The 25,332-nt window shown below is 37.8% G+C and overlaps 1 protein-coding gene across 3 annotated transcripts in view; it reads right to left on the bottom strand.

Annotated features, from left to right (window-relative positions):
• ATP2B1 (ATPase plasma membrane Ca2+ transporting 1) overlaps window positions 1–25,332 on the bottom strand; it is a 131,159-nt gene that overhangs the window by 19,943 nt on the left and 85,884 nt on the right. For all 3 annotated transcript variants that reach the window (XM_049783720.1, XM_049783722.1, XM_049783721.1), the window contains exons 7-15: window positions 24,296–24,334; window positions 23,271–23,432; window positions 21,332–21,546; window positions 19,657–19,899; window positions 18,208–18,449; window positions 15,700–15,937; window positions 13,721–13,900; window positions 12,874–12,961; window positions 12,410–12,516 (exon numbers count right to left, since the gene is read on the bottom strand). In XM_049783720.1, coding sequence (XP_049639677.1) covers window positions 12,410–12,516; window positions 12,874–12,961; window positions 13,721–13,900; window positions 15,700–15,937; window positions 18,208–18,449; window positions 19,657–19,899; window positions 21,332–21,546; window positions 23,271–23,432; window positions 24,296–24,334 — 1,514 coding nt within the window. The remainder of the gene's footprint in view (window positions 1–12,409; window positions 12,517–12,873; window positions 12,962–13,720; window positions 13,901–15,699; window positions 15,938–18,207; window positions 18,450–19,656; window positions 19,900–21,331; window positions 21,547–23,270; window positions 23,433–24,295; window positions 24,335–25,332) is intronic.

A 25,332-nucleotide genomic window follows, 5' to 3' on the forward strand; every position in this document is an offset into this window, starting at 1 on the left:
GGGGACCATATGGGACGCCGGGGATCGAACCGCGGTCCGTCCTATGCTAGCACTTGCAAGGCAGACACCTTACTTCTAGCGCCACCTTCCCAGCCCCCACCCCAGCTTTTTTGAGGGTGTTGTTTGCTTGGATGATTTTCCTCCAGCCTTTGATTTTGAGTCTGTTTGTCCTGACTATTCAGATGTGTTTCTTGTAGGCAGCAGAAGGTTGGATTAATCTTTTTTGACCCATTTTGCCACTCTGTGTCTTTTAATTGGTGAATTTAGTGCACTGACATTGAGGGAGGTGATTGTCATAGGATTTAATGTCATTTTTGTAGATAAGTTTGTTGGTCTCTCTTGTCTTAGAGTAGACCTTTTTTTTTTCCTTTAAGGCTGGTTTATCATCTGTGAAGTTTCTGAGCTGTTGTTTATCCATGAAGCTATGTATTCTTCCTTCAGACCTGAACATGAGTTGGGCTGGGTGCAGTATTCTCGGTGAGGGCATTCATTTCATTCAGTCTTGTCACAATATCCCACCACTGTCTTCTGGCCTTGAGAGTTTCTTGTGACATGTCTGCTGTAAGTCTTAGGGATCCTCCTTTGAATGTAATTTCCCTTTCTGATCTTGCTGCTTTCAGTATTCTATCTCTATCTATGGGATTTGTCATTGTAAGGAGGATGTGTCTTGGGGTGTTTTTCTTTGGGTCTCTTTTAGCTGGTACTCTTCGGGCATGCAGGATTTGATTGCATGTAGTCTTTAATTCTGGGAGTATCTCTTTGATGATGTCTTTGACAGTTATTCTTCCTGGAGATCTCCTTCCTGGGTTTCTGGGACTCCAATGATTCTTAGTTGTTTCTGTTGAGTTTATCAAAGACTTCTATTTTTATCTGTTCGCATGCCTTGAGTACTTTTTCCATTGCCTGTTCGTTTGTCTTAAGGTTCTTTTCCAATTTCTTTTGTTGTGTTGATTTTTTCTGCATCACATCTTACAGTACTCCGATTCTCTCCTCAGCTGCTGATACCCTGTTACGAGGCTATCCATTGAGGTTTTCAGTTGAGCAACCGTGTTTTTCAGATCTGGAGTTTTCTGATTTCTGTCTTTGTGTTCTGTTCAGATCGATCTATGCTTTTTTTGAGTTCTACAAACATCTTCCATATTTCTATTCTAAACTCCTTATCTGAGAGGTTAATCAGGTGGTTGGAATTTATTAGGTCATCCGAGCTTTCGTCTTCTTTCTCTGTGGATGGTGTTTGCCTGCGAGGTTTCCCCATTGTCACACTTGTAGTGTGGTTTTTCCTGCATGTTGTGGTGGGGGTTCATTGGTTAGAAAGTGTGCGGCCGCGAAGCGAAGTTGCCGTGCTCTTCTGCTGCCTCTAGTTGATAGTCCTCAGAGTGCTATTTCTTACTATTTTTTTTTAACTATTTCTATAACTATTTTATTACTAAAAAAAACAAAATTTAGTGTGACTCACTTTATTGTGTGAACTTAGAATGAAAATCACAGTTACCTACAAGTATTATCAAATAGTAAAAACTTAAACTGACCCTAGAATGGAGAATCCTAAACTAACACTAGGGAAAGCAAAGATGAAAGCTTTTTCCTATGGGAGGATCAAGACTTGGCAGCAGCAGACAGTACTTGAAGTTAGGGAAAAGGTGTGAATAAAAAAGGCGACTTTCTTAGAAGTGTGTGAAAGAGACTAAACAAGTATCTAGAACATAGTAACACTAAACAAATACCTGAGTGATAGTACAGGGGTAGGGTTTTTGCCTTGCACACGGCAGACCTGGGACAGACCTGAGTTTGATCCCTGGCATCCCATATGGTCCCCTGAGTCTGCCAGGAGTGATTTCTAAGTGCAGAGCCAGGAATAACTGGAGCATCACCGGGTGTGGACCAAAAACCAAAACCAAAACCAAAATCAAAACCAACAAACAAAAAAGGCAATAACAACAAAAACCAAATAAAGTTACTAAACAAGTAAAAAGAACAATGCCCATTGAATACAGGATGGCGTGGATCAAGAGAAATGAAGCACCACTATAAATAGTAATTTAAAACAGCATCAAAAACACAACAACAAAAATAGAAGCTAGAATGAAAAGAACAAATTATCTATGACTATTCTGTACAAAGTTCAGACAAAATCAACCTTCAGAATACTATGAGAAAGACAGGTGGCAAGTGTGCCAGTTATCTTATTTCTTGCCCCACAATAACATATCAGTTCACTATTCTGTGATAATCAACTCAGCAAGGGTCTTATGCCTTATGAATAAGGCACTGTTCTGTGTGTTCACAGTAAAAAAGCACATGTAATTAGATGCCCAGAATTTCTTCTACAGCCTGGGCAATCAGTTGTCTCTAATCTGGAAGATTATCTCTTTTACTATTACAGAGGGTATGAATGAGAAAATCTACTTTAAAAGTGTCCAAACATAGTGGCTTCTAAAAGGACTTTATTAAAGAAAACTGGTTAAAAGTTAACTGTGCTTAGGGTACAGGAGGTCTGTATTATTCTGGAGGGTCTTCAAGCTTATCTAAAGATTCTTTTCTGACAATTCAAGAGAAAAGTCCTACAAACAATGCAAAATGACGTTTCAAGGGCCGGGCGGTGGCGCTAAAGGTAAGGTACCTGCCTTGCCTGCGCTAGCCTTGGACGGACCGCGGTTCGATCCCCCAGTGTCCCATATGGTCCCCCAAGCCAGGAGCAACTTCTGAGCACATAGCCAGGAGTAACCCCTGAGTGTTACCGGGTGTGGCCCAAAAACCAAAAAAAAAAAAAAACAAAATGACGTTTCATTGAAGAAATAAAAGGAATAATTTTATTGAGGTACTTTTGGACAAACCCTACCGAGATATCTAAGACTGTAATTTCCCAATTTGACACAGGTAAATATGCAGAGACCAGTCAAGACTATACCCAACAGATAGTACAGTGCATGGCCAAACTGGACTCAATCCCTGGCATCACATATGGTAGGGCATTTATATATACATGCAGACAGATGATGGTTTGAATCCCGGCATCCCATATAGTCTCCCAAGCCTGCCAGGGGCGATTTCTGAGCACAGCCAGGAGTAACCCCTGAGCACTCCTGGTGTGACCCAAAAACCAAAAACAAACAAAAAAAAAACAAAAAAAAAATCATATGATCATATCAATAGATGCAAGAGAAAGCATTTGATAAGGTCCAATACTTATTCTTGATAAAAACTCTCATCAGGTTGGGAATGAAAGGAATTTTTCTCAGTATAGTCAAGGCCATCTATCACAAGCCAGTGGTAAATATTATTCTCAATGGAAATAAACTAGAAGCCATTCCTCTAAAATCTGGTACAAGAGCACCCTACCCTGCCCCTCTCTTACCACTCCTATTCAACATAGTACTGAAAGTACTTGCTATACTGATTAGGCAAGAAAAATATAACAACGGCATCCATGTAGATAAGAAAGAAGTTAAGCTCTCACTGTATGCAGATGATATGATACTATATTTAGAAAACCCTAAAGACTATCAAAAAGCTTCTAGAAACAGGGCCCGGAGAGATAGCACAGCGGCGTTTGCCTTGCGAGCAGCCGGTCCAGGACCAAAGGTGGTTGGTTCGAATCCCGGTGTCCCATATGGTCCCCCGTGCCTGCCAGGAGCTATTTCTGAGCAGACAGCCAGGAGTAACCCCTGAGCAATGCCAGGTGTGGCCCAAAAACCAAAAAAAAAAAAAAAAAGCTTCTAGAAACAATAGATAGCAAAACAAAACAAAAAACAATAGCAAAGTGGCAGCCTACAAAACTAACACACAAAAACAATGGCCTTTTTATATACCTATTATGATAGAGAATAAATGGATGAAAAAAAATCCCACTAGTGCCACACAAACTAAAATATCTTGAAGTCAACTTAACTTAAGAGGTGAAAAGCCTATACAAAGAAAACTAAAAGACCTTGCTTCAGGGGCCAGGAGAGATAGCATGGAGGTAGGGTGTTTGCCTTGCATGCAGAAGGATGGTGGTTCGAATCCCGGCATCTCATATGGTACCCCAAGCCTGCCAGAAGCGATTTCTAAGCCTCGAGCCAGGAGTAGTAACCCCTGAGAGCTGCCAGGTTTGACCTACTCCCCCCCAAAAAAGAAAAAACCCCAAAACACCCCCCCCAACACAAAAAACAAACCTCCCTTCAAGAAATAAGAGAGAACACAAGGAAATGGATACACATACCCTCCTCATGGATTGGCAGGATCAATATCATTAAAATGGCAATACTCCCCAAAGCTTTGCACAAATTTAATTGCAATCACTCTAAAGATACCCAAGACATTCTTCAAAAAAGTAGATCAAACACTCCTGAAATTCATTTGGAACATTCAACATCCATGAATAGCTAAAGCAATACTTGGGAAAAGGAATATGGGAAACAGTACTTTCCCCAATTTTAAATTTTATTACTAAGCAATAGTTATTAAAACAGCATAGTATTAGAATAAAGACAGATCCTCAGATCAGTGGAATAGGCTTGAGTATTCAGAGAATGATCCCTAGACATGCAATCAATTAATATTTGATAAAGGGACAAGAAATCCAAATTGGAGCATGGAAAGTCTCTTCAACAAGTGCTGTTGGCACAACTGGTTAGCCACTTGCAAAAAAGAACTCACCCCCATCTAACACCATGCATAAAGGAATAATCCAGGTGGATTAAAGACCTTGATATCAGGCCTGAAAGCATAATGTATATAGAACAACACATAGGTAAAACACTCTGTGACATTGAGACTAAAGGCATTTTCAAGGAGGAAACAGTACTCTCCAACCAAGCAGAAGCAGATATAAACAGAAGGGAATATATATATATATGGTTTTTGGGTCACACCTGGCAGTGCTCAGAGGTTACTCCTGGCTCTACATTCAGAAATCACTCCTGACAGGCTCAGGGGACCATATGGGATGCCGGGATTTGAACCGCCGTCCTTCTGCATGCAAGGCAAATGCCTTACCTCCACGCTATCTCTCTAGTCTCAGATGGGAATATATTAAGCTGAGAAACTTCTGCACCTCAAAGGAAATAGTGACTAGGATACAAAAGCCAACCGGAGAATGGGAGAAACTATTCACCCAATACCCATCAGATAAGGGGCTAATATTTAAGACATACAAGGTACTGACAGAACTTAACAAGAAAAAAACATCTAACTCCATCAAAAAATGGGAAGAAAAAATGAACAGGTACTTCCTCAAAAAATAAATACAAATGGCCAAATGACACAGGAAAAAATGCTCCAAATCACTATTCATCAGTAAGATGCAAATTAAAACAACAATGAGATACCATCTTACGCCATAGAGACTAGCATACATCGCAAAAAACAAGAACAATCAAGGTTGGTGGGGATGTGGAAAAAGGGAACTCTTATTCACTGCTGGTGGGAATGCAGTCTAGTCCAGCCTTTATAGAAAACAATATAGAGATTTTTCAAAAAACTGGAAATTGGGGCCTGGAGAGATAGCACAGCGGCGTTTGCCTTGCAAGCAGCAGATCCAGGACCAAAGGTGGTTGGTTCGAATCCCGGTGTCCCATATGGTCCCCCGTGCCTGCCAGGAGCTATTCCTGAGCAGACAGCCAGGAGTAACCCCTGAGCACCGCCGGGTGTGGCCCAAAAACCAAAACAAAAAAAAAAAACAAACAAAAAACAAACAAAAAACCCCAAAAAAACCCTGGAAATTGAGCTCCATATGACCTAGCTACACCATTCCTAGGGATATACCCTAGGAACACAAAAATACAATTCAAAAATCCCTTTCTCATACCAATATTCATTGTAGTGCTATTTACAATAGCCAGACTCTGGAAACAACCAAGATGCCCTTCAACAGATGAATGGCTAAAGAAACTGTGGTATATATATACACAATGGAATATTATGCAGCAGTCAGGAGAGATAAAGTAATGAAATTTTCCTATACACGAATGTACATGGAATCTATTATGCTGAGTAAAATAAGTCAGAGGGAAAGAGATAAACACATAATAGTCTTACTCATCTGTAGGTTTTAAGAAAAATTAAAGATATTATTGTATTAATGCCCAGAGACAATAGAGATAAGGGTCGAAGGACTGGCCCACAACATAAAGCTCACCACAAAGAGTGATGAGTGCAGTTATGGCAATCGAGTGGTCCTCAAACTATGGCTGGTGGGCCACATATTGTATTTGTATCTATTTTGTTTCTTCATTGCAAAATAAGATATATGCAGTGTGCATAAGAATTCGTTCATAAGTTTTGTTTTTATTATAGTCAGACCCACCAATGGTCTGAGGGACAGTGAACTGGCCCCCTGTTTAAAAAGTTTGAGGACCCCTGACACAAACAACTATCATGACAATCTCAATGATGAAAGAAGTAGAATGCCTGTCTAGAATACAGGCTGGGATGGGGAAGGATGGGGGGGGACATTGGTTGTGGGAATGTTGAACTGGTGAAGGGTGTGTGTGTTCTTTTTATCACTGAAATCCAACTACAATCATGCTTGTAATCATGGTGCTTAAATAAAGATTTTGCATATATATAAAAAAATAGAATGAGTCTAACATCGGAAGAAAGTACTCAACTGTAGGATGAAAACTAAGCCACAAATGGGAGTATATACATTACAGAGAGAGAAAAAAAACCACCAAAAACAGTAACTCAGCTTCTTAAAATGGTACATCAATGAAAGAATAGATTATAACAAACACAAACTTTACTCCTGGAAATTAAGTACAGAACAGAAATGAGCAATAAGACAAGTTGAACTATTTCTTTTTAAGATGTTAAACTACCTAATAAGGCACTGAGATGTGATTGACAGTTATTCCTGACCAAGTTTTAGGAATAGAATGTTTCAGCATGGATCCCATCAGGAGTGCCCCTACTCCCCTGGTTCTTCCTACTCCTTAGCCTGCATCCTTGTCAGACTCATCTTTAAATGTGGTTGCAGTTTAGATCTGATGTTTCTGGTATTGTTGGCCCTTAACTGTGTATGTCCTGTATATGTACTGTGTATGTCCCTATAACACATATGTACATACACACCTTTACTGGTCCTCTACACCACTAATGTGTTCAAGGCTCCAGCTTCTCAACCCCTCTCAACCCCATCCAGAAGTGGAAGAACTATTTCTAAAAAGTAAAGCAAATGTCAGAGTATGACAAATAAAAGTTCCAAATAAGGATAGGGATTCTAGAAAGAGAAAATAGCGAAGAACTATGACTAATTTAAGAAAATGTCACTCAACTATAGGACTAAAAGTTTTCATAGTAAAACAGTTTCTGCTGAGACAAATACTCAGTATTTCAGATAAACTCCAAGCAAAAGATAGGACTTACTACCTCTCTACATGATTAGAAAAAAGTCCTTCATTGGCCCAAAATGCAAAATAGAATGTAACTTCAATGAAGGAATTAATTCAAGTTCTGAGTGAAAGTGATCTGTAACTAGAATTTTATGCTAAGACTAAAAATCAAGGGTAAAGGTGAAGTGGGGATTTCCACAACTCTTAAAACAGTACAACTCTTAAAATACCCATAAAAAACCCTGGCATTTATTGGAGGAGCTGGCTCTTCTGTATGAGAATGCTGAGCAGATGATAAGGAATACAGGAAACAGCAAATGTAATTTCAGAGAAGGGAAGGAAACCCTCAGGTCTGTAGGGAAAAAAAAAGGTTTGATAGTGTAGCAGCTGTTAGACGAAAGCACGTCAGGAAACCCAAGAGAGGCCTCTCTAAGAAGGTCAAAATGGTGAGCTAGCCAAATATCTCAGAAATACTGAAGGAAGGGTTTTGTGATGTACTATTCTTAGCACATAGAAAAATGAAGCAAATAACAGAGAAGGACATGGATAGGAGGGTGGGACAAAATACTCCTGAATACAAATCTTTCATAGTCATTTTTAAGGTACATAGTGATATTGAATCAGGGCCTCCAATATTGTCCTCCCTCCACCCCTGTTCCCAGCATGCATCCCACATATCTCGTCTCCCCCCCCCTTCCTAATATAAGTGGTCCCCTCTGTGTCTAGCATGTTGTAGATTGGGTGTTGATTCTTGTCGTTGGCTTTGGATTTGGTGTTTGTTTTTATGTTCATATGACTGTCTACTCTTGGTACCCTCCAATATTTCCCCCTCAGTTTGTGAGGCGAAAAAGATGGTTCAAATTATGTGGTTCTGTTTGAAAGAAAGGAAAAAAATAAAATGGAATGGGGCAAAAATCAAACAAGCAAAAAATGGGAGGGGTTCTAGAGGCTATATTTGTAATCCACTTTCGTCAAAATAAAAATTAAAAAAAAAATACTCCTGAATAACCCGGCAAAGTATTCATGCTGTGAAAGCATTAAATCCTTTGTCTCCGTCATGACAAACCAGTAATAAGTGCTTCATCATCACTGTTATTTTTTATTTTTTAAATTTTTTGGGGGGGAGGTTTGGGCCATACCTGGTAATGCTCAGGAGTTACGTAATCCTGGCTACCTTGTGCTCACTCCTGGCTTTCAGTCCTGGCTTGAGGTCCATCGGGGACGCCGGAGATTGAATCCAGTCTGTCCTAAGCTGTGCTATTGCTCAGGCCCATCACTGTTATTTTTTAATAAAAAATTGCTTGGGATAGAGTGACAGATAGTCCAGTAGATGGGGTGCTTGCTTTGCAAGCAGCGAACCCAGGTTCAATCCCTGGCATCCCATGTGGTTACCTGAGCACCACAAGGAGTGATCCTGAACAGTGTCAGGAGTAAGCTCTGAGCATTGCTGGGTGTGGCTCAAACACAAACCAAGTCCCCCCAACCCCCCAAAAATTCACTTTATAATCATGTAGAGATAAGAAGGCAAACAGCCAATAAAACGAATAACCAAAATAGTTGGTTTCCATTAGTCAAAGAGTGAGCTAAATAGACTGATGTGCACAGGGCATAAGACTCACATCACTACTTGAGTTTAAATGTTAGTTTTTAATGCTATTGCTATAATATTTAAATCAGCCCTAAAAGATTGAAGGAAAAAAATGAAATCACAAAATTTCATCCCTAACTCCTTGAATGTTCAATACATTTAAAGCATTTTAAGCCCAACACATTTTCCTGCATCTAATCATTTCTTGTATTTTACAAGTGTAAATTTCATCACACTCCCTTGTGTAAAATCCTTCAACATTTAAAAAGTACACTCATTAATCAGTTGATGGCATGATATTCTGAGAACTCATTATGTAAATTCATTACTGTATGAATGTTTCTGAATGTAGTTAAGCAGACAAACCAAAGTGCTTGTATGGTCTGTTATCTCACTGCATAATCACTACCACACTTTTCATGTATATTCATGAGTATTACTATTCTTGCATTAAAGATAGTTTAGTAACAAATGATTTTGTTCTGGAGCCACACCTGGTGATGCTCAGGGCTTACTATTGATGGACTTGGGGGACCATATATAATGTAAACTGAATCAGGGCCAGCCATATGCAACACTTAAAAATAGAAAGCTTTAAAGGAAACCATCCATAGAAATTTCCTGAGTTTTAAGGTTTTTGGTTATTTTTTTGTTCTGTTCTGGTATCACATCCTGTAAATCTTGGCGGTTACTCCTGACAGTGATTAGGGGACCATGCCAGGAAGTGAACCTGGTCAGCCACATGCAAGGCAAGTGCCCTATCAACTATACTATTGCTCCAGCTCGAGTTTTTCAGCTTTCAAAGTTTTGAGACAAATACTTCTATTTTTCAGTTTTAAGATATAAGTTAAAGGGGCCAGATAGCTTGGAGGTAGGGTGTTTGCCTTGCATGCAGAAGGACGATGGTTCGAATCCCAGCATCCCATCTGGTCCTCCAAACCTGCCAGGAGTGGATAGCCAGGAGTAACCCCTGAGCGCTGCCAGGTGTGACCTCCCATCCAAAAAAAGAAAAGATACGTTAAAAAGACAACAAATATACAAAGTAAATTCACACTGTAGAAAGATATCCTTAAAGCCCAAATCACTAAGCACCTACTCCCTTTCTGTAGGTTAAAAGTAAATCTCAATTTCTGATGTATGGCCTTTAAAAAAAAAAGTACACAGGGGCTAGAGCAGTGGTGCAGGTCATAAGGTGTCTGCCTTGCGGACGGACTGTGGTTTGATTCCCCAGTGTCCCATATGGTCCCCTAAGCCAGGAGCAACTTCTGAGCGCATAGCCAAGAGTAACCCCTGAGCATCACCAGGTGTGGCCCCAAAACCAAACTCCCCCCGCCACAAAGTGCACAATGAGGGTTTCAAGGCTTACTAGTCAAAAACCTACTAGAAGCTGTATTTCTGTACCATACTATAGTCTGTGTTTTTTGGGGGTGTTGTTTGTTTTGGTGCAACACTAGGCAGTGTTAAGGGCTTAAAACTCAGGGATAACTCTAGCTGACTTGGGGAGCCATTTTGTAGTGCTGGGGAACAAACCCCGTTGAGGTACATACAAGGCTGAACAATGTATATGGCCCTAGAATTTGCATATTTATTTACTTTATATATAGATACACACACATATATTTAAAGCCCTTGCTTGGTATCTGTCTGACACTTAGTTTTGGGAGAATTTTGTGTGTTGGGGGTACATTTTAAAATTTACCAAAATGCAACAGGTTCAAATCAGAGCCCTGCATGCCAGATGTGTGAGGCCCTAGGTTTGATCCCATCACAGCCACTGGAGCACTTCAACAATGAATGAGAAAAGCACTTTACATAAATGTCTTTCTGCTCAGCTGTCTAGATAAAAGGAGCAGTAAGTAACCACCTAAAGACTCAAGCATAAAAGGCTCTGTTGTTTATAGCTAAAGCTCATGCTTGATTCTTTTTCATTATCCCTGAACTAGTCCTCCCAGGTCTTCAGAAGTTCACACCAGTGCAGCTGTCAATCTAGCTACAGGGTCTGGAATGGGGAAGGAGGGACAGGGAAGGATGGGTTCAGTGGATTAACAGTAGCCACAGGATATTCTTTCCTTATCTTTCTCACCTCTGCTGAAATGCTCTGTCCACAGTATTACTACATAATATTCTTCACACCTTTTATTTTAACACCAGATTATGAGGGGGATAAATTATGCAAATAACATGGACACAAATGATAATCTATTGTCTGAAATATTCAGAGAAAGACTGTTTCTGAATGCAAAGGTATTCCCTCATGTTTTATAAAGATGAGGCACAGACCCTATTATCACAATTTTCCCAAAGGGAATAGTCATTCCTTAAAAACAAACTGTTGCCTACAATGGCTATGAAAATTCAAATTTATATTACATTGCACACAAAATATCCTCCAATCAGTTTGAAATATTTTGCAATAAAAAAGCAATATAAGGGGCCGGAGAGATAGTATGGAGGTAAGGCGTTTGCCTTTCATGCAGAAGGTTGGTGGTTCGAATTCTGGCATCCCATATGGTCCCCTGAGCCTGCCAGGAGCGATTTCTGAGCAGAGAGCCAGGAATGGCCCCTGGGTGCTGCCAGGTGTGACCCAAAAGCCAAGCAAAATCCCCCCCCCCAAACAAAACAAAACAAAAAAGCAATATAAAAGTTTCTGTTTTCATAAATGTTTGGAATTGAGTTTTAATTATTTATTTTGGTTTTGGGGCTACATCCAGCGGTGCTCAGGGGTTACTCTTAGCTCTGTGCTCCGAAATCGCTCCTGGCAAGCTCAGGGGACCATATGGAGTGTCAGGAATTGAACCTAGGTCCGTCCTGGTTTTGCTGTATGCAAGGCAAATGCCCTACCGCCATGCTATCTCTGACCCATGGAATTGAGTTTTAATTATGGGTATGTTTTCCAAAAACAAAATGTTATTGAATTAAAATTAAGTACTTAAATTTCAATCAGGTGTTATATGTAATTCTACTGACTTTACAGTAGACAACTCATATGAATATTGTATCTGTAACTTAAGAAAATAATAAAATTCTGAAAATTTAATGACCCAAACCTAAACTGAGTTGGGGAAAATGATTTTGTCCCAATTAAAAAGATCATGTCTATTCAATTACTCTGAAATTGTTTTCAGTTGAACAGAAGATTCTCAATTATATTTTTAATTTAAATAAAATTATTGTTCTACATTCTTGGCCTTCTAGTGAGAAGGAAAGAAATAAATATAGTGGAGGGGGAGAGAAAAACAGATGTGAAATAATATGGGACAGGAGTAAAGGGGATTCGGTTATAACTTTATGCATCAGTCTGATCTTAGAACTTATTGGTATTGATGATTCCAGAAGGTGCCCCACGTGGCAGTGCTCAGGGACCACATGGCACTGGGGATCCAGCCCAGAGCCTCACATATGCAAGTCATGTGCTCTCCGCCACTCAGCTACATCTTCAATCCCACTCCCACTCACCATGGCAATTTAGTAAACAACCCAACAAACTAAACACCGGCAAATCACCTACCATTGCAAAGCCAACATCAGCTTTCTTGAGTGCAGGACCATCATTTGTTCCATCTCCAGTGACAGCGACAACCTGGCGCTGCTCTGAGACTGTGCTGTCGATTATTCCTATAACGAAAGGTAAATATTTGTGTTGTGCAAATATGACCTGTAATTAATAAAGTGACCCCACAGGAGACTCTTAACAAATTTTATACTCAGGTTAGAAAATAATAAAACAGAGAAAAAAAGAAAGTCTTGTATAAAGAGCAAGGATCAGAACCAGCAACTAAGTCTGCATGAAGAGCAATATCTTCTGTAACTCTGAAATTGAATATAAAACCCAAGGTTAGCTATAGGAAATAAATACTTAAAACTTCTTGAACAAGCATCAATGATTGGACCTAACATTAAATACCGATGAGTATTTTAGGACACAGAACACAGTTCTAGATCCAGAAGCAGGAGTAATAGAGATGTACTAACCTTTCACCAGTGTGTGTTTGTCTGTTGGAGAGGATCTTGCGAGGACTCGGAGCTTGGGCCAAATCTTGTCTATTCGTTCTTGCTCGATCTACAGAATTTTGTCAAAGTGAAAATAGGTCCCAACTTTAGTTTCATAATGAGAAATGATCTTGTATACATATCAGGGGTTCTCAAAATAACAGCAAAATGACCAGGTAACTGGTTAGAAATGAAAATGCTTGGATGACACTACAGGCCTTGGGAGCAAGGCTTAGAAACCAAAATCTTAGAAAGCTCCTCAAACTCACTGTTGTTTGGTTCCACCAGGACTTTCTGAGCAGTTAAAAGCTCTCCCTTTTCTTCCTCCCTACTTCCTTCCTTCTTTCCTTTCCTTGCTCCCCCATCCTTTATTCAGTTTGCTTTTTGGGCTACTTAGACAATGTTCTGAGGAAGACTAGGAAGTGTTGGTGTAGTGTAGACGATCAAAAAATAGGCCTCCAGCATGTGGACCATATTCTCCAGCCCCGAGTTGTAGAATTTCTTAATTTAGCACGAAAACGTTAAGTGTGAGATCTGCTAAAATATGGTCCCCACCAACTATCTATCTCCTTTTACTCTTTCATCTATTAGTAATTCTGAGTCTAATTATGAAAAAAGACAATTTGCTCACTCCCAGCAGAAACATTTTGCTTTATCACTTAGGCCTTTGTTTTCTAGAATGCTCCACTGTGTTCTGCTTATTGGGGGTGCAGCTACATTTTTTCAGGTATAGTGAATAGCACGTAGTACATTACCCCACATTTACTTGTTCAAAATGAAATTCCTAATATACTAAAAACCAGATCAGTTTAAGCGATAACACCCTCACCTCTCCCTTTTCATTTCGAATTCTTCTATTGAAATCTTTCCCTTCCAGACAAAGGAAATCTTCCCCAGGATGTAAAATGCCACATTTGGTAGCAATAGCACGAGCAGTGTTAATATTATCACCGGTAACCATCCGCACAGTAATTCCAGCCCTCTGACATTTCTTTATTGCATCTGGTACCTGGTTTACATGGAAAAAAAAATGTCAGGTAATTTCTAATATGAAACAAAATTACTATCTCCAGAGGGTAAAATTATATATATATATATATGGTATAATTTTACCATATATATGCATCTAATATATATAAGATGGAATTTTTCATTGAACATATTCTATTAAATATATATCTCACAGTTTTATAAATGATAACATTAATTTGTATAGATATTCAATATATTCTGAATTATTTTCCCCAAATTTCTTCTATCAGTCCCAGTAAAACCCCATTTTCATTCTATTTAAATTGTTATTCTATTTCAATTGTCTTATTACCCAAAAACCTGATATTTACTTTTATTTTTTTGGTTTTCCAGTGTCCTTGGGAGGTTGGTTGGGGGTCCCAGAAGTAAGTTTTAGCTAAGTGTTTCAATGCAAGTGTCCAAGGACTCGATGATACCTGGATACTTGAGCCACCTCAACAGAGCTTGGGGGCTGGCAGCACTGCTCAGAGGTGCTGGTGTGACTGGGAACTGGAACCAAAGCCACAGTCAGATAAGAGCTAGGCAAGGGCCCTATCTACTTTGCTGTCTCCTGCCTCCACCCACAGGCCTTTGAATGTGTTTTTCTCTTGATAACTATTAGGCAATTTTTGGTTTGTTTCCTTATGTTTTTGTCTTGCACTGTTTGGCTATCAACCACCCATTCCCCCACTCCCATTTTCCTTATGCCCTTTTGTCTCTTATATGCTAATAACTTGTAATCTACACCTTTTTGTACCTCCCTGTGAGAAGAGAATCCACAGTTCTTCAGAATTTGGGCCCAAAGGAGAGAGTACACTTGCTTTCTAAACAGGGCTTCTTTGAATTTTCCCTTTTCAGGATGACTTTTTGTACCCCACTCCTCTCCCATTCAATATGGACAAGTGAGTTGAAAACACCTGGGACTTAATTTGTGATGGATTTTGAATGAACTATCAGTCATAGCATGTTCAAAAACTTTTCATTACTACCAACTGTCGGTGACATTCATCAACATTGTTATGCCAATCCCAGTTCCCCTCAGCTTAAGGAGGTTAAGTTCTAAACCTACCTACACAGAAGTGTAAGGAGCACCCATCTCACCTCCCTGACTTTACAAGACTGAGAAGTCCTGTGCACCCTAACTATAGCCCCCTTCTCTTTTATGCAGGCTGCTGAGCTATCACCAATGGCTTACTTGGTATCCATGGTTTTACTGTTCCTCCTGAAAAACACCTGGTACATTTGACAATGGTGTTCTTTTTTGAATATGCCCTTTCAAAACACTTCATTAAAAACACATGATTCTCCAGTTATAATACTGGAAGCCACAAAGTCCTTTTTGAGCTTATGAAAGGTTATTACAAGTCAGATTCTGAACAGTGTTCCAGGTTTATATATAGTGTTTCTCCTCTTTAACTTGAACAACCTTTGTTTCTGTGCCTCTACTTCCGAAGATCCCTTTGCCAAAGAAACTATCTTCTGCTCTTCCCTAAGTAGTTCTAGTGAACAGTCTGAGAGTAGAGGCTGAAAGCAAATAACTGAAGGGAAACTTCTCATTAATTTACTATAAATATAAACATCAAGTGAAAACCCATCTTGTTCAAGGAACAGTGCTGTTATTCCAAATGAGAAGATGCTTCATTAACAACTGCACATATTATTTCATTTAGATTCTGTAGGGAGGGGCAAATTTAATCACAAACATTAGAAATTTACTAGGAAATGTATTCAAGTTAATGTCTAGAGCCTTGAGACTAGATTGTGCACATGCAGTAAACAGAACATTCTACCACCTACCTCTGGTCTCACCGGGTCTTCAATCCCCACAACAGCAATGCAGGTAAGGCCAGTGACGATGTCGTTTTCATTGTCCCACTCTGGTTCTGGTTCTCCTGCTGGGAAATCGCGAAACGCAAGACAGATCGTTCGCAAGCCTTCTGATGCCATGGGCTCAATCACGGTTTTCACAATGTCATCTCTGTCCCTAGGCCGGAATACTTTGGCTTCACCGTTAGCACTCAAAATTTTGAAACATCTACAAAGAAATGTTAAATCAAAAACATCAATGCTCCACAAACATAATGGACGACACAATTTTCAGTCTTGGGATCTGATACCTGGGAGTGAGAGAATTCTCGATAATATCATGCCTTTTTTAATATACATAAGTTAAGCTCACTTTTAAACTTCCTCTTTTAAAAAAGACATGTTTTAATCTTTCTGGTTCTCATGGGTAAGTTCACATTGGAAATAACAGCACTTTTAATTTTAACGAAGAAATCACAAATAACAGAGGAAAAAACTAATACAACTTTTTTGTTGTTGTTGTGGTTTTTGGGTCACACCCGGCAGTGCTCAGGCGTTATTCCTGGCTCCAGCCTCAGAAATTGCTTCTGGCAGGCACGGGGGACCATATGGGATGTTGGGATTCGAACCGATGACCTCCTGCATGAAAGGCAAATGCCTTACCTCCATGCTATCTCTCCGGCCCAATACACCTTTCTATTTTGGCACATAAACATTCATTTTAACTAACATGAAACAAAACTGTCCTTCTTTTAAAGTAAAAGCTCAAATTAAGCCTACCACTTACCTGAAATGTTTCATTGCCTACACGGTTTTTAATCATCATGGGGGGAAATAACACTACTGTTAAAATAATGCGAGATAGTGCAGTTTATTTGTCAAAAAGAAAGGATTCTTTGTCAAAAAGAATTATGTAGTAAATGTGACACTGGTCATTTTTCCTTAAAGTCATTTTCTTTTTTCCCACTGCCTTTCTCTGCTCAGGGTAATGCCTTCTGCTTCTGGCAGCTGAATCCCAATTTTACTTGCTATATTTCCCTTCCTATATTATTTATCTTCGATTGCCCCATCACTGCTTTCTTTGGACTCTCTTTCTCAACTATAGGACTTATAATATTCTTTCATTAGTTCACTTTTGACTCCCAATCTTGTCTAGTTCCTTGGTATAGTAATTATCTTTAGTTCTCAGTTTTCAACATTCTAATACCTGATTAAAAAAAAAAACCAACTGAATTATGAAGCTTATTGTTCAGACCACTATTTAAAAGCCTCTATAACACAATCTTAAGTATCACACTAGTTGTTTTTTCACACTATATGTATTTTCCATGAACACATTCTCTGTATGTGTCTACACATAGGCAGGCAGATATATAGAAACAACACACCCATACTGTCAGGCTTCAGCTGCTTTATTTCATTTCACTACCACATTAGTCTGTGACTACTAGTGACCACCAGTTCTTTTTCAATGAAGGAAAATGGAAGCTAAAGAAAAATCATGCCTAATATCCCACAGCTAGTTTCAGAACAATGTTTACAAAAGTTCCTCACAACTTAGCTGAAATAAGATTACTTTCCTCAAATGGTTTGATAGTTCTAATAAATGTCATTGGAGGTTATCTTCCTTTATGTAGATTTCTTACTCCAGACTCAAATCTACTTTGAATGCAAAATACCTTGATACTACTATCTCTCAACTTCAAACTTTGCACCTACTTGTCACATGCTGCCTTTGCTATCAGTGAAGAGGCTGTGGCTAAGTCCATTAGACTAAGACTTCCTTTATGTATGTGGATGATAAATCACATATCAAGATAAAAAGTATTTTAGAATTTAATAATTTCAAGGAAGTTCTAATGGTTTTTAAGTTTTATGGAAGTGCTTACAGTTTTCTTCTCTATGCAAATCAAAGAAATCAAAAGAATTCTAATGCACAAGATAACAAAAAACTATGATGAAAATTATACAGATTCAAACAAGTAATGAAAAAATTAAAGCTATTGGCTGTGTAATGACAGTAAAAAAGAAATATGACCACTCAAAACAACAAGGAAATATTTAAATCTGATGTTGTAACAGCATAAATTAAAAAAAAAATCTGTATTTCATCCATTCCACTTTAAATTTCCTGTTAACAAAACAGTGCTGAAAAAGAAATAAAAAAACAATACAATGTATACTTAGCTAGGAGGTTTTTCTAATTCATGATCCTATGTAACACTGACATGTCTAAAGATAAATATCAAGATCTATTTTACTAAATCTTCCAGATTGTAGATAATTTTCCTGCACCAAATCAATAGTAAAGGAATTTGAAGTAAAAAAAAAAAAACTACAGTATACTATGGGAAAATATTTGTATTTCATTAAAATGTTCTCAAAGCTGAGGTCCTCTCAAAAGCTCAAAGTTCAAAGGAAAATAGCAGCAATGATAAACAGGCAGACATTCCAAAAAGCAACTGATAGTAATGTATTGCCTAAATATTTCACTCTCACTTTTTCAGAATGATCTCCGATGCACCCTTGCTGAAAATGCGAAAACTTCCATCAGAATTTTTCAGAACAGTACTCATGGACTTCCTGACAGAATTGAAGGTGTAGACCTTGTACAGTGCTTCTTCTGGGATTTCATTCCTGACATCCTGATAGTCCCTCTTCAAGTCCAAAAGAAGTCCCAACAAGGCACATTCAGTTTTATTACCCACATGACGAGGCAATCCACCCTCTTTCTCTGGTGGCTAGAAGAAAAAAACAGTATAAAGCTGGTATTATCTTGGTTCTTTAGTTTATAACTTTAATTTATAATGTAAAATAGTTATACAATCTAAAACATTATTATATATAAATATATGTAAATAAAATCTTCTACCTATACGTTATTTTAAAAGAGGGAAAGAAAAAGAACTTCTGGAGCAAGAAAGACATATACCCATGTCTCAGCCCTTCTAGTTACTGGCTATGTGAACTTTTGGCAAGTTCTCCAACTGCTGGAGCTCTTGGCTAAAGCGTCTGGAAAACAGGAGAACTGATGCTCCAAGAATGAAAGGAGATAAGACATATAAAGTTAAAGTTAGTTTCTCACAGGGCAATGCAATCTATACAGTTAATTTCCTTTCCTTTTCCTATTTTCATAATGGAATAATTCAAAATTAAGCCTATCATTTTGATGGCTTAATTAATATGTGCTAAAAGAATCTACTGCACTAAATATAGTTTTATTTCCTTTAAGGTAGCTTCACAAATACCTTATGTAATCATCAGAACAGACCCAGTTGTGACCGTATTTCTTTAAGTATCGAAGAAAACAAAGCTCAGACTTGCAGCTAATAAAAAGCAAAAACTAGATCTAGAACCAAGATCCTCTAACTTTCCAGTCCAATGGTCCAATTCATACATTTTCACTAAATCACTCTTTATATTAATTTTATTCAGTCACTCATAAATAAGCAGCACATAATCAAGGCAAACAATTTTAAGCTTCAGGTATATATCTATATAAAAAACCTTGCAAATTAAAAAAAATACTATACACAAAAGTAGCTCAAGTCTAGATAAGTGTACTGTTAGTTTCTGGAAGGCAGATGTACTAAGAAGCCAACAGAGCATCAAGCAAAATTGTTGCAATGGGAATCTGGCTTTAAGAGCTTTCCCAGAAAATTACAAGTTGACCTGCAATAGTCAAGTGGCCTGGTTGGTCCTCACAAGTCAAACTTAAGAGAATTTAAAAACTCTTAACTACTTTTATGGCTTCAACACTCAACTTGAATTTTTTTCTTAACACAGAAAATTCAAAATATAGAAGTAAAATATACGTCAAAAGAACCTTAATGTGTATGTATGTCTATTAGTAGCACAATTTAGTCTTTTTTATACAAAAGATAAGGCAGTTAGCTATTATAAATTCAAAATTTAATTACTTTGCATAACCTGTTAAAGAAACCTTACCAGTATTTTTGATGTATATGCACAATTCACAGAAATTCCTGTTACAAGATAGGACAAAATATTTGGTGGAATAGCTTCTGGTTCAGGAACCTTTTTATAATGCTTTTCATTTATGTAAGCTTGAACTACTGTCATTCTATTCATGGTCAATGTTCCTGTTTTATCTGAACAAATAGCTGTTGCATTTCCCATGGTTTCACAAGCATCCAGATGCCTTACTAAGTTATTATCTTTCATCATTTTCTACAGTGACAAAAAGAAATTTAGTTAGGCTCCATATAAAACAATCGACTTACTACATTAAAGTAATGAATATGTTTGAAAATCACAAATTTAATTTCCAGTTATTTATAGATACACAATAAAAAAGCATGACTTTAATACTGGAAGAATTTTAGTCTATTAGACCCATTCATGCAAGCTAAAGAGAATATTGGTTTTCTGTAGTTTTGCATTTATACTATCAGTGAGTAGCAATCTAATCAACGAATATAGATGCAAGAATATCCAGCAGCTTTTAGGATTATAACTTTTAGATGATAAAAGCTATAAAAATAAATATTCTAAGACTTGAGATACATAGAACAGTGTAAGAACATATACTATTTATTAAGAAAATACTATATTCAAATATTAAGTTCCTATATTAGTAGGATATAAAAAAGTTCTTGTATGTGGCGGCAGAGGTTTGTATAGTGGGTAGGGTGCTGGCCCTGCATGTGGCTAACAGATGGTGCTGGAGCAAAGGGAGAACAAGGTCAAAAATGGACACTGGATGCCAAGTGTCATGGTGGGTAGGGTCCTGCAGAACACAAGAAGCAGTTTGGACTTTACTCTGTATGAGTTTTGCTGTTTAAGTTGTTGTTTTTGTTTTTATTTTTATTTTGGGCCACAACCATTTGATACTCAGGGGTTACTTAGGGCTATGCATTCAGAAATCGCCCCTGGCATTGGGGGGGGGGATCATATGGGATGCTGGGGGATGGAACCGTGGTCTGTCCTAGGCTAGCGCTTGCAAGGCAGGCGCTTTAACTCTAGTGCCACCTCTCCAGCCACTTTCTTTTCTTTTCTTTTTTTTTTTAACACAGAGGAATAATGGGCTCTGAATGCTGTTTTTAGATATTTAAGTGCTTGTTATCTAAAGGCCTGACCATGGGTACATGGGGATAGAAAGCAGGGCCTTGCGCATCCTTGCTATGACTTTAAAATGAGCCAAAGGAAGTAGTGTGAGCAGCTAGAACTAAGTTCAGGATGAACACCAAGCTCTTAACTGCCTAATGAGAGTGGGCTCAGGGCTTAGTGTGGTGTCAGGGCTACCTACTGCATCCTCTATTGGCCAAAAATTCAAAGCAAATTTTTTTTTTGGGGTGCCACACCCAAAAAAATGCTCAGGGGTTACTCCAGGAGCTCAGAAATCGCTCCTGGCTTGGGGCACCATATGGAATGCTGAGGATCGAACCAAGGTCTGTCCTGGGATCGACCATGTACAAGGCAAATACCTTACCACTATACTATTGTTCCAGCCCCAAGAATTCAAAGAAATCTTAACTGAAAAAGAGGAGGGAGATCAGGCGGAAGATCAACAACATTACTTATAAAGAGTACAATGTAAATGTAAAGAACTTTGCTTCCAGAGCTTGGAAAAAGGGCACCTATGCAATTATTCTCGACTTACCTTGACAGAATAAGCCAGAGAGATAGTGACCGCAAGTGGGAGCCCTTCTGGTACCGCGACCACTAAAACTGTTACGCCAATAATGAAGAACTTGACAAAATATTGGATATAAATCGGCGTACATTCAGCAAGCCATTGTCTCTTTTGTACCCAGAATGTATCGATTACAAAATATAATACTAGAATGATGACAGTGATGGCAGACATCAACAAACCTTATAGAATATTAAAAAAAGTTTGATTATTTAGATATCTCAGACAAATATCCCAATGTCAAGTTACATTATTAGTCACTGAAAAGAATTTTAACTGGTTTGTTAATATTCATTTTACGTTGAGAAAGTAAAAGCCTTTCTTTTCCTTTTTGCACTCATCCTATCACTTAACACTACAAAAGTCAATTAATTTTGCTCCTATAAACAGTAGATGAAGGTAAAGCATTTGTTTCTTACAAATCTATCTTTGGCCTTTTACTAATAGCTAAAATACAAAAGCAGTCTGTGTCCTTTAAAGGATAAATTAGTAAAGAAAATATAGTATATGAATCTACAATCTCATTGAGTAACCAAAGAAGCACCAGCTCATTGCCAACAATATGGATGTATCTCCAAGGCATTAAGCTTAGAAGTAAGCCAGAAAGAAAATCTATCAACCATCTCATATATAAAACCTAAAAACAAACAAAAAATCAAGTTCATACAGAAAATAGATAGGAACGTGTAAAATGGAATTTGGAAGAAATTATAGATGAAGGGGGTCAAAACATAAAAAGAGTGATAAAATCTGGGACCGGAGAGATAGCATGGAGGTAGGGCATTTGCCTTGCATGCAAAAGGACGGTGGTTCGAATCCCAGCATCCCATATGGTCCCCCATGCCTGCCAGGAGCAATTTCTGAATGAAGAGCCAGGAGTAACCCCTGAGCACAGCCGGGTGTGACCAAAAAAAAAAAAAAAACCCCAAAAAAACAAAGAAAAGAAAGAGTGATAAAATCAAAAATCAAAATTTAACTTTTTAATATTCAGTCTTTTAGAAAATTAGAATTAAAAAAATATAGCATGTCCAATTTATCTGAGTTTGATAATCTAACCAGTAGATTATTAGATCAAAACATCATCATTACCTCAAATCCATTCTTTCCAACAGGGTACTTCCTTTCAGCAACACATTATGAAAATCATTTATCTGCTATTAGATAATAAGCTTCTTGAGAACAGAATCAAATAAAAAAAAACTCTCATATTTTCTAATTTCCTACAATATAGTAACATAAACTGAAGAGACCTTCATAGTATTCATATGTAGAATTATCCTTGTAATGTTCTTTCAAAAATGGCACTTCTGGTGGACATGCTGTGTATCTGCCTAATAGCTCTGCTTTTGCTTTCTCAAGCACAGTTCTATGAACAGCTGCATTCTAGTGACCACAGATAGTAATGTGGTAACTGGAGGCAGTAGAATGATGCTCTTAACTAGTCTGCTTAAACTTAACTACTAGAAAAGATGTACTAAACATTTCAGTTAGAAAAGATATGCAAAAATGCATGGCAAAGTTTCTTTTTATTAAAACTCTGTCACATAAACTACACACAATCTTATTTCTTGCTAGCTACCTTTCTATGTCCCCAAGTTGAGGACTTTGAACTGAGCCAACTGAGAGGTGAAACATAACTGGGACATTGATTAAAGTTACAGGACAGAAGACAAGTCCTTTTTTTTGGAATAGGGATCCCAACCCCCTAACCTGAAGCATTAGGAAGATATATTATAACACAAAAGCCTGGTGCAATGTAGATTATTAAGTATTTTTGACTCACCCTCTGCCCCTAAAGCAATGATTTCTAGACTTAAGTATGTCAAAATAAACAAACAAAAAAGACCTTATGTAGAAAGTTAGTGTATATTAAACAGAACACTTAATTTTCATATATACAGCATACCTGCTTTGCCAATCTGAACGGCCAGTTTTGTAAGTTTGCCTTGTAGAACAGATTTTTCTTTTTTTGGCAAATTGGATTTCTTTTTGTCTTTTTCATCACCATCTCCACCTTCCTCACTCTTCAGAGGCTGCATTTCCATGGCTGCACCGTCCTGAGCTTTTGCTACAATTAAGTGCAAATGTAAATTTTACTACTACATTTTCAAGGTATAATAACTAGAAAATATTTAGATATTCAGCTTTGTGTGTGTCTATTCATGGAGAACAAAACACGGCAATTCAGTTATAAATTTTTGTGTGATATTTGGGGAATACTTGTGGACAGTTAATGAGGATTAAGCCTACTATGATGAAGTCAATGGCTCTTTAAGCTAAGGACTAAAATTTTTAAATACTCTCTCTTCCCCAGCATTATGTCAGTTTAAAAACAGTGAAAATACCATAATCTCTCTGAAAAAAAGTATGGCCATAAAGTAGATCATATAGTCATATGTACAGTGAAATGTACATATGCTTACAGACTCACAGAGATTAAAAAACCCGGGCCCGGAGAGATGGCGCAGCAGCGTTTGCCTCGCAAGCAGCCGATCCAGGACCAAGGGTGGTTGGTTCGAATCCCGGTGTCCCATATGGTCCCCCGGGCCTGCCAGGAGCTATTTTTGAGCAGACAGCCAGGAGTAACCCCTGAGCACCGCTGGGTGTGACCCAAAAAGTTAAAAAAAAAAAAAAAAAAAAAAAAACCCTAGATTTTTGAATTATATGGGAATCAATTTTAAAATAATTAAAAAAAAGTTTGCCTATATATCTGAGTTATTCTGAGCTTACTATCAGTAATCATAATTCAAAGCTTACCAATATTATACAGGTTGCCCAACTAACACTGAAAGGATAAAAGATTCACCTAAATCAGCATTGATTTTCCACTCTACATGCATCCAACTTTTGGGCAAATAAAATACAAAGCAGATATCTCTTTGGATACAATGAGAACAAGTTGATTGTACTTATCAAGTTGACTGAATTTACCTTTGTTTCGATTCTCAATAGTTCCATCTTGTTTCTTATCTGTAGGAACAAAATGGGAATGAAAGCTTTCCAAAAGAAATGAATACAGCCATGCTAAATTATGCAAAGATAGTTCACATGCCCATAAGAGAGATGTTACAGAATGATGTGTATTTGTATAGATTAGGCAAAAACTGGACGTTCACTCCCATGGAGAAAAAATTAAAAATAATTTGGAAATCTATATTGGCTTGATTTCTTCATAATTTCTTTACTTTCTTATATGCTGTAATAAAATTACATATGGTAGGAAGAATTATCAAGTTAAATATGTTTAATCTCAAGAAATTAGAAAAGGGCAAAGAAATATCAGAGAAAACAAGAACCCAGGTGCACTTAGATAAGGACAAAAACTGTTCAATATTTAAATTAAAGACGGGATTCAGGACAGTAACAGTAGCAAAAACCAGTACTTAACTCACATTTACATTAGTTCCCCCAAATACTTAATTTGAAGAAAACAACGTCCCGAAAGTTTTAAGCCATTAAGTATCAGGAAGAGAATGGGTCTATTGTTGGGAATGGACAATATACTATTTAAAATGATGAAGAGGAAGCAGAACCATTTGCCCCATTTTTTTCTTCCAACTCCTCTATCAAGGAAAATTATCTTTAGACTGGAAACATGGAACACCACTGTGTCCAGAAGGAACACTTGAGACCGATGAAGAGATAGTAAGAGAATACCTCGATATTTTCACTGAGTTTGGAGAAAGAACAGACTAAGGGAACTGAGACAGATTCCTAACTGCTTAGGAGTTAATGCCAAAACATTCAAGGGAATGGGAGAAGGGTTGGAAATTCAAATGGAAAAATGGTGCACTGCTCTAAAAACACAAACCAGAATCAAAGGCAGTTCACAATGAAGAAGATAGTAATTCCAGGAATAGTCCTGCTCTTGTTAAAAATCTCAAGACAAAGATACTTACTGGAAAAAGACACTGTGGGGTCAAAAACCAAGCTGTCTCCTTAAAAAAAAAAAAAAAAAAAAAGAAGAG

This window comes from Suncus etruscus, chromosome 11 (assembly GCF_024139225.1).
Source record: "Suncus etruscus isolate mSunEtr1 chromosome 11, mSunEtr1.pri.cur, whole genome shotgun sequence".
NCBI classification, from domain to species: Eukaryota; Metazoa; Chordata; class Mammalia; order Eulipotyphla; family Soricidae; genus Suncus; species Suncus etruscus.